This window comes from Ruditapes philippinarum, unplaced genomic scaffold (assembly GCF_026571515.1).
Source record: "Ruditapes philippinarum isolate M1 unplaced genomic scaffold, ASM2657151v2 ctg9738_1_1_1_1, whole genome shotgun sequence".
In the NCBI taxonomy this organism is placed as follows: domain Eukaryota; kingdom Metazoa; phylum Mollusca; class Bivalvia; order Venerida; family Veneridae; genus Ruditapes; species Ruditapes philippinarum.
Genome location: NW_026855083.1, coordinates 56,168 through 65,688, shown reverse-complemented (window position 1 = coordinate 65,688; position 9,521 = coordinate 56,168). Strand labels below are relative to the sequence as shown.

The window sequence follows — 9,521 nt, the reverse complement described above, 5'->3', positions numbered from 1 at the left end:
AGCATCCAGTTTTAAGAATGAACTATCGTTGGTTACCATCATAAATTTGTCTTTCTTTTGAGTTAATTTGTATGTTAAATGGTTTAACTTAAAAGCAAGCACAATCAAATCAAACCAGTTACATTTTCAATTTTACCGAATTTATTATTACATAAGGTAATTGAATTTTTTTTATGTCATCCTAAATATAATGATTTTGGCTGTACAAAATACGTTTAAGTCTGAACAAAAACATATAGACTGATATATTGATAGCTGTCAGTAATTTATAATCTTGAGATACCTTTTAAGTCTAACAATTAATTGACATTTTATAAACATGAACGTCTTTGAAAACGTAAGGAAGTTAAATATGGGACAATAACACTTCAGAATATTTACTGAAGCCTGTTTAACATATACAGTATAAGAGTATACACTTGTAAGGCTGCTTTGATTGCTTTGTACATGAGCCTATTAAAATCTCATTAAGTCTGCAGAACAATGATTGTCTGATTTATAGGTAAACGGCGTACAGTTTATTTACAAAGTGTCACTTAACATCTCAATCAACCACGTTTTTATATCCAATAATACTTTAAGATGTTATTTAGAGTGTTTATCTAAGATGATAAGGTCTATAAATAAAACGATAAAAGAACAACATGACAAACTTTTCTTTCTTTTCATTGAGTTTTAAACTAAAGTATTTAATAAATGATTTGTGTCATAAGTCCCCGTGTTACTCCATTACAATCACGTGATATGATACACGTTTGAAAACAAAGTAAAAGTCTCTGTTGAAAGGAACATAATAGGCCAACAAACAGAATGCAACTAATGTGTTGCATTTCTTTTTCATTTATTGTTTATTATCATTGTTTGAAAAACTCACGTGCCCATTGTAAATATAAACACTTTGGAAATAATAATTTGACATATAACCAATACAATTTTTTATTTTTATATGAAATTTATTTCTATTCTACAAACACCTAATGTGTAATTAGAAGGAGTAATTTTATCTCTTGCCAAATCTCATCATATCTCCTGTATTTTCATAAGTCAAGTATGTTTTATAAACTTCATCCATCACAGGAAATCTTAGATTTAGACAAGCAAATGATACACGTATTAGATTTTATTTAACATTAAAACATCATTGACATAATAATTAAGTATCAAGTGAAAAATTATTTCACTACCTTTTTGCTTAAAGTTCAAATTTAAATAAAATATTAATATTCCTCCAAAATACACACTCGTCTTAAACAGTCTTTTGAAAAGGAAAACAAAATATGAATGAAGTTTGCAGACAATATATAACAATTCAAACAGTCACACCAATGATCAAACCGTTCATATACCTGTAGCGAACAAGCAGTCACACCAATATTCAAACCGTTCATATACCTGAAACGAACAAGAAATGAATGGTTTAACCGCTAACAATAACAACAAAACTGCACTGCAAGTCATGCAATAGGATAGGAAGCTTAATCATGTTATTATTTTAAGTTTGTTATGCATGGTATTGAAAAAAATAGGAAAATGTCAATAATTCAATGAAGGCAATGCTCTTTTAGCACCTTTAATTATTCATTATTACTGCATATTTACCTGCAAACTTTTGATTGGCAAGTTTACATAATCGCCTCCTTTATTGACAGGATAACCGGAAGTAGTGCAAGCACGATAAATGCCAAAGTTGCTGACACACCTTTAAAAAGTGTTTGAAACAAATAAACATCACCAAAAACAATAATGAAAACAAAATCGCCCCACTTAAGTTGTTTTCCCTTTCTCATTATCCAATGCATATCCTACGTTTTATCCAAAAAAAAATCATCCTGATTGGTACTGTAGATGATAACTTTAGTCTGTACGCACAATAAAAAATCTTCGCGGCGTTTAGTAACGTTTTCGCAAAGCAATGAAAACATTTTCCAGACTATCATTTTTCCATATTTAAAAATCATAATGACAAGAGCAAAAGTCTCAATTAAACAATTTGTGAATTTCAAAAAGAAACAAACCCTCATTCTCAATAAAATTCAAATGATTATATTATAATATTGCTTTTGAATCATTTTCATTCCTGTTTTAACAAATTTGACAATTAAAACATGCCAGTGATTCTCTGTCAATTATAATAAATTAAAATACATAATGTTGATTGTATTTACTAAGGAGTTTGTGAATATATTTATTGAACATATCGCCATTATAAGTTAACGAATGAACACAAAATGTGCTATCATGCTTTGTCACTCTTTGCATACACAAATTTGTTTATAATACTACTTCCATGATGTCAATTGAAAATAACAAACATGCGTTTTTTTGTTTACAAATGATCACTTACATAATCAACAAGATGCATTTGTATATATAGTGATGAGACACAGATGGCCATTACACGTTTATTTACAATTGAAAAGTGCATATAACTTTTCATACCTGCGTTTTTTTCTGCGGCTATGCACGTGTCAGCATTCATTTTGAATCCGTCATTGCATTTACACTTAAGCGCTGTGGTGTCGCAGTCAGCATTATCTGTAGAGCTGCATTCAGTTCCTTTTACAGAGCATATTGTTCTATCTACCCCTTAAAAAGCAAAACGTTTTAAATGAAGCAAATATTATAGTATTATTATTGCAAGCAAAACAGAAGTATTTCAATTATATCATTGTGGAAGACATGAATGAACTTAAATCTTAGTTTGTCTGTACCATAGTAATTGTTAAGTTTCCAGATTCCCTGCCTAGTAACGAAATTATGTTTATACAACAAATAATTAAAAGATCCAATTTTCTCAGGCTGAATATGTATAACTATTGTTTTAACTTTTCTCTATTTTAAATAAATTTCCAAAGTTCCAAGCTTTTTAAAAGTGACCTCAGGAAACATGTTTTTACGGACGAACAGACGGACTGACAGACAAACATGACACATTCTTGGCTGTTACCAGAATATAACATTTTTAAAAGCAAATACTAAAACTTAAGAGTAGATGACTCTTAGAAAGAAAGATGTTAGACTTATAAACACTGGTGTGAGTGTAACAAAGAATAATTATCCCAAGTAAAAAGTAGATACCATTTATATTAACAAAGATTATCTGTCAATTTTCCAGTCAATATACATGACATGGTATTATCTCTATTGGCTTCAAAAATATTCCAATAAATTTAAATTTCTTACAAGAGCCATTGCAAGACAGGGGAACTGTTTGGCTTCTGTCTAAGTATAGATAAAATCCATAAATAAATAAAAATTGTTTGATTAAAAATCAAAATTTAATAATTTAACCTTAAAGCTAAAGGTCACATTTAAATCATCCAACATGTCGGTTGGGTCAAAGAGTTGTTTCGCCAAGAATTTATCACATTGATTGTTTTTAATGTGTTTTTTTTATCGTAATAAAAGATATATGAATTTTTATCATAATAACAGATATTTGACAGTATAGTTCCGTAACTTGATCATAGCAGATAAAGAGTCTTAAAACTCAAGGTCAGTTCAACGTTCTGCAAAATTTTAGGAGAATTTTAAGGTATTTAAGAAAAAAAAGTGAAACCATTTCATATGCCAATAATAAATGTAAAGCAAAACGTTTTTATATAAGCAAATATTATATTATTAGTATTGCAACCAAATCAGACGTCTTTCCAATATGCTATTGTGGAAGACATGAATGAACTTTAATTTTAGTTTGTTTATGTGTTAAGTTTCCCTGCCTAGTAACGAAATTATCAAATACATGTACAACAAATAATCAAATAATCCAATTTTCTCAGGATGAATATATATAGCTTATGTTTCAATTTTTGTTAATAAATAAAAAAAGTTTTAAACAGAGTAAAAGTCAACAAAATTCAATAAATTGACCCTGAAGTTTCAAAAAAACATATTTTCAGTACTCTTTGCCCTATCACGGGATCCAGTTTGGTGGACGGACCGAAGGACGGAAAGCTGGAAGGAGGGAAAACCTAAACTCCTCTTAGGTTAAACCAGTAGGGGACTAAAAAGGGCAGACTATTTAATAATATTTATTTATATTCAATAATGTTTATTCTTTAGTCAATGCATCTACATTTCAATCCTTGCATCCAACATTACTTGACTTGCTTGTTTGATTTTTTAATATCTTGAAATCGTACCAAAGGTGATCCCCCCGAACAAGAGAACAGTTATCACAAAACGATTCCAATTGCAAACACTGACATTTAGATACACACAAAATAGAAATAATAAATCAATAATAGTTTGTATGAAAGTTATTCACCCATACATTTTTCAAGCTGATTTTTCTTAAACATTTCGAGTCATAGCCGGGACAAAAGAAGGACACTGAAGATATACCCTATAAATTTTATATATAAAACCCCCCTTTTCTTCTTTCATTGCCTTATGTGTACGTAGATTATTCTAAAGAATATCCCGAATAAGTACATTCGACAAAGTAACACCGACCGTAGTTTTGATCGTAGTTTCTTCATACAGAAACATGAAATTAATTTTCACATGTAATGCATGTCCATTCTGACGCATGTCATCTGCAATTCTTTTATGTAAGATAATTATTCACAATATGACCACATGTACAAAATAAAGTAAACATTGACTGTAGTAATACATGCGTAAATTCGTAAAACCGTCTTTTTGATGTAATTTAGTTCGACAAATCACTGCACATTCTTTGAAAACAATGCGTCAATAGACAAGTTCTAAATACATGACAATGCAATGAAATAAAACATAATTACGTTTTTTGCAGACGTTGGCTTTTTCTACATAATCATCGGTACACACACATAATGAATTTTTGCAAATTGTATTTTGGTCACCAGGACATGCAGCAGTTCCTTGACATGATCCTCCAATAACTGCAAGTATAAGATAATAAAGTCGAGACAAAATTTATTGCAGAAGTTAAGGTTGACATTTTTAAAAGAAAACGTATACAGATAAAGGTTTAAATCAGTATGATAGGTCTGAATTATTCCTTCACAAAATATATGATTAATAATTTCGACTTTATACACTTATAATATTGCTACATGTCATTGCAATATTGCCTTAAAGTGTTTATTAAATTGCAATTAAATTGTGAATGATTTGCTGAAATTATCTATGATTTTCAAATCTTTTTGTCCGTTGGCGTGCCGAAAAACTTGCATGCTAATAAAACTATTCACCTAATAGATATAGATGCGCATCTTTTCAGGTCCTCGCCTGATTTTTCCCCAAATATTTTGGAGCAAAACAGTTTGTGTATAAAAATATATATTTGTCTTTCTTGATGTCCAAATACTTTAGCATTTATACCCCTCTTTTTCAAATGAACAATATTTCGATGACACGTCAGTTCCTTACAAAAAATATTTATCTTGGAATAATACTAAGCGAATACCAACTTTAATTATTGCACGCCTTGTTGACAATCTTCATGGAATTCAGTAAATAAAATACAAACAAATGTACTTATTAACAATGTTAGAACATGTAATTGTAGTTGTGTATTAATTTCACCATACTCTTTACACATGTGCTTCCGTCCTTCGTGTCTTCAATGTAGCCAGTGTTGCATTTACATTTCTGAATTTCGCAGCCAGCATGATCAATGCTATCACATTCAGTTCCTGCAGCTTTACATACAACTTCGGACACTCTTACTATTAATATAATTAAAAAATACATTTGATTTAAATCGTTTAAGATATATATCCATATTTGTGTGGTGCTCGTGAGATCTATCATCCTATGACGTTTCAAGTCTATAGCTGAAATACTTTGGACAATTAACGTTAAATTTAGCAATATTTCGGTTTAAATCAGTATGGTTAGTCTGACTATAACTTTCTCAAAACATTTGATTAAAATCTTGACGTTAAACACTTAAAAATATTTATGCATGCCATTGAAATTTTGAATTTAAATGTCTTTCAACTTAAAGTGTACTTTGAACGATTTGCTAAAATTAGCTTATCTTATCTAAAGTAGTTTCCATGACTTTTGAATATCTTCGTATGTTCGCGTGCCGAAGAAACAATGAACGCTATTAAAACTATTCACCTAAAGTCGATTTTTTATTATTGATTTGATGTTACCTTTGGTACAAACAGAATTCTTGTTTGCATATCCGGCAGCACATTCGCATTTGCTATTTGTACAAGCGATATTCGATAAACCTGTGCAGCCGTTTGTTGAATCACAAACATCACCTAATACTGAAAAAAGGTATGTAATAATTTGTAGCAGTATATTTTGTGATACAATCATATTCCAAGTAGTGTCTTACGGTACTTAAATCTATGAAGTTTGTTTTGGAGTATATAAATAGTGTGGTTAACTAATATAAATCTAAAGCAAATACTGACGTGACGATTAATTAATAAAGATAAAGAATTGTACAATCTGATATCATATAGCATTTCATATCAATATTCCGTGTAGGTTATGTACCTTATTAAGTCACTATGAATTTAGTTACGCATTTTATCTTAGAAATTGTTGGATTTGCTTCGAATGTTTTTATACTATTAAGTAAGTGACTTGTATTTCTTAACTAGTTTTTTTAAAGTCATTCGGATAAGATATTCCTTCTCGAAACATTCAAAAATAATGATCCCCCGTTGGGCAGCCGCGTAGGACAGCTTTGTTTACTTTTCAAAACGTGATAGATTCAATTTTATAGACATATAAACTTAATTAATGCACGAACACAAACCTTTTGCCTCACATCCATCTTGTGCGGAGTTAAGCTTAAAACCGTCGTTACAAACACAAGTATCTGTCCCATCTGCAGTACAAGCAGAGTTGGCGGGGCAAGTCTGAGTTCCACCTGAACATCCGGTAGGTAGAGCTTAAAATGTAAGTCACACGTAGCTCATATGTATCATATAAAACAAAGAATCAAGCTACAAATTTATCAGCTGTTTTCTATGGCAGTATAGAGTAGAGAATAAGAATATGTGTGATAAACATCTATTTTCAATCACAAGATTGTAAAACGTAATTCTCAAATTCAAAAACTCGTCTCAATATGCAGATACTATGTAAACTTTTATTTATTTAGCTTTTATCTTCATTATATAGTTGTAAGCCCGTTTACAGGGTCACTAAGCCTGTGAAAAGATTATCTAACTGATATATAATACTAAATCATTATTTTCTGTTATATCAAACAACGATTAAAATAACTCATAATTGTTGCGAAATTTATAGATGCTATTATCATCACTTTACAATGAATATCGACGCTACAAAAGTACAGTATTTTATAAAAAAAAATACATTACTGCACGACATGGTTTAATTGTTATTGCTTCATTTCTTTTTTTAAACTAAAAATAGGAAATGCTTTTGCAGTATAAAATAATTTTGTTATCTTTACATGTGATATACCATACAGGAAGTTGTTAAAAATACTCAATACGGGCGGATTTTAAAGCTTACAATCGTATTAAGTGTGATATGTAATTTATCAAATATCTAATTAATCATTTACAATAAGAATTTTACATACCTGCTTTTGAAATATGTAGTAACACTATTCCAACTATTATTGTTAGGCATGAACATTCCTGATACATAAAAAATAAAATGTATTTCACAGAAGACAAAATAAACCGTTTCTGTCTATACACCAGCGTTTTACATTGCCAATTTTTTTTCCTGACATTTCCTATACACAGAAGATGTTTTCTTTTTATTAAATTGAAATGTTATAGGAGGAAGAGAATATATTAACAATATTCATACTATTTTCACTATAATTGTTATAATAAAATGTGTTCTATCTTATAATTTTTTTAAAATATAAATGACATTTTTCGCAAAAAAACTCAAAGGGATGCTTCTAAATTGTAAAATTGTTCGTAGTAAAAGATTCTTTATATAATCATTCAGAAAATCCACTTTTATTTTAGTTAATGTTTGACATATTTAAACAATCGATTGTTAATTTTTTTTTAATGAAATATTTCAAAAAAACATTTTAATTTTTTGAGGAGTTAAAATGTTTTTGTGAGATTACGGCATACAAGGAAATAAAATTTATGAAGCAAAAGAAGTTTTGAGGAATACGAATTATTACAAAGTAATGAACAGGTACTTGCCATGATTGTACTTCCTCAGCCACTGGATTGAATATGACAAATTGTGCGTGGTTACCTTAACATATACTTTGTGCAAATTTGTCACGTGAGCTATATTGTTAATACGAAGATAACAATCTATTTTTGCAATAATTTAACCGGTGCTTGACGCATGTATAAACACGTTCGATAGAGCGAGTTCGTAAATTCTTTATTTCTATCTCATTAAATATTGCTCTTGGTCATAATAAAAAACGTTTGTGGTTCGATTTTCTAATGATTTTACTATCTTAATATACGAAATTGTATGTTGATGATATTGAATCTAATAAAAGACACAAATTAAGTCCGAGGTTAGAATTTTAGAGTTTTACTCATCTGGAAGCATGTAGCTTTAAATGTAAATCAGTATGCCGTAAGCGAAATAACAAAAAGTGGCTGTGCGTTCTTGCAAAAATTATTTAATTGTTGCCAATATCGATTTAGATTTATTTTGATTCAATATGGAATTATAACGTTTGTTCTTATTTAACACATTTCATGGTTACTTTTTTCTGTAATAGTGACTGTGAGTTCATAAATTTAAAATGCAATTACATGTATCCCTTCTCAAGCTCATGTCCGGGAACATACTCAATTATATGACAGTAATAGTGAGCCTAGCACAACATGCTGGTTGCCAGTAAAAGTGATGAAGCGCCAACTGATAATATTGTACTATCTGAATCAAAGAACCCTTACATGACCTACGCAAATGTTCTACATTTTACTATACTGTTTTTAAATGCAATTTAAGAAATAAGATATAATCAATTATCTGTCTCATCTTAAAAAGGGGTCTACATATCATGTCCATGTTTCATTGGAATAAGTGTGTACTTAGCTATAATAAATGTATATTCATAAACAAATGGTTTACGGCTGGTTGGAGAACACTTTAAGAGACTCCTTGATATATGTGACATTTTTCTTCATTCCCAAAGTTGGTCTCTTCAATTTGCCTTGACTGTATTTGTAATAATCATTATGGAACATCGTTAGGACACGGTCATTTCATAACGTCCATACCAGTTGTCGTTTAATACTGTGACTGGACAGATACGCACCAATCGAGTCAATTAATAGTGGGATGGAAGCTAATTTATAATTGTGCTTTTTATATTGGTTAGACTTGGTGACGGGTCAGATGCCGTTGATACCTTATCAACAAAATATAGAAAGCGGCTAGCTCTCTGTTAAAGTCTTTTTGGAAGGCAGAAATACGTCCACACAACACTATCAAGTCATCTCAAAAGGGAAATGAGAATTGTTTTGTTTCAAAATGAACCTATTAACGGTTTCTAATGTTACACAGATACCAGTAAGGCAATTCAATAATACAATACATCGTTTTTACCAACCACCTTAGAATTATGGAATACCCTTGACTCCGATGTACGA

The 9,521-nt window shown here is 30.0% G+C and overlaps 1 protein-coding gene across 1 annotated transcript; it reads right to left on the bottom strand.

The window, feature by feature from the left end:
• Positions 1-1,107: 1,107 nt before the first annotated feature.
• LOC132742049 (protein disulfide isomerase CRELD2-like) lies at positions 1,108-8,178 on the bottom strand. Its single transcript, XM_060730331.1, has 9 exons — positions 8,103-8,178; positions 7,511-7,568; positions 6,713-6,847; positions 6,093-6,212; positions 5,520-5,657; positions 4,749-4,868; positions 2,440-2,586; positions 1,600-1,699; positions 1,108-1,392 (listed from the first exon to the last, which is right to left on the bottom strand). The coding sequence occupies exons 1-8, from the start codon at positions 8,103-8,105 to the stop codon at positions 1,623-1,625; spliced, it is 798 nt and encodes a 265-aa protein (XP_060586314.1). The 5' UTR covers positions 8,106-8,178; the 3' UTR covers positions 1,108-1,392; positions 1,600-1,622.
• Positions 8,179-9,521: the final 1,343 nt, after the last annotated feature.

What these genes read in the sequence shown, in the direction of transcription:
- LOC132742049 (XM_060730331.1), bottom strand. An exon ending in GAATTCTGTTTGTACCAAAG is followed by an intron (nt 5,658 to 6,092) that starts GTAACATCAAAT and finishes TTATATTAATAG; the next exon opens with TAAGAGTGTCCGAAGTTGTA. An exon ending in AGCCAACGTCTGCAAAAAAC is followed by an intron (nt 2,587 to 4,748) that starts GTAATTATGTTT and finishes TTGCTTTTTAAG; the next exon opens with GGGTAGATAGAACAATATGC.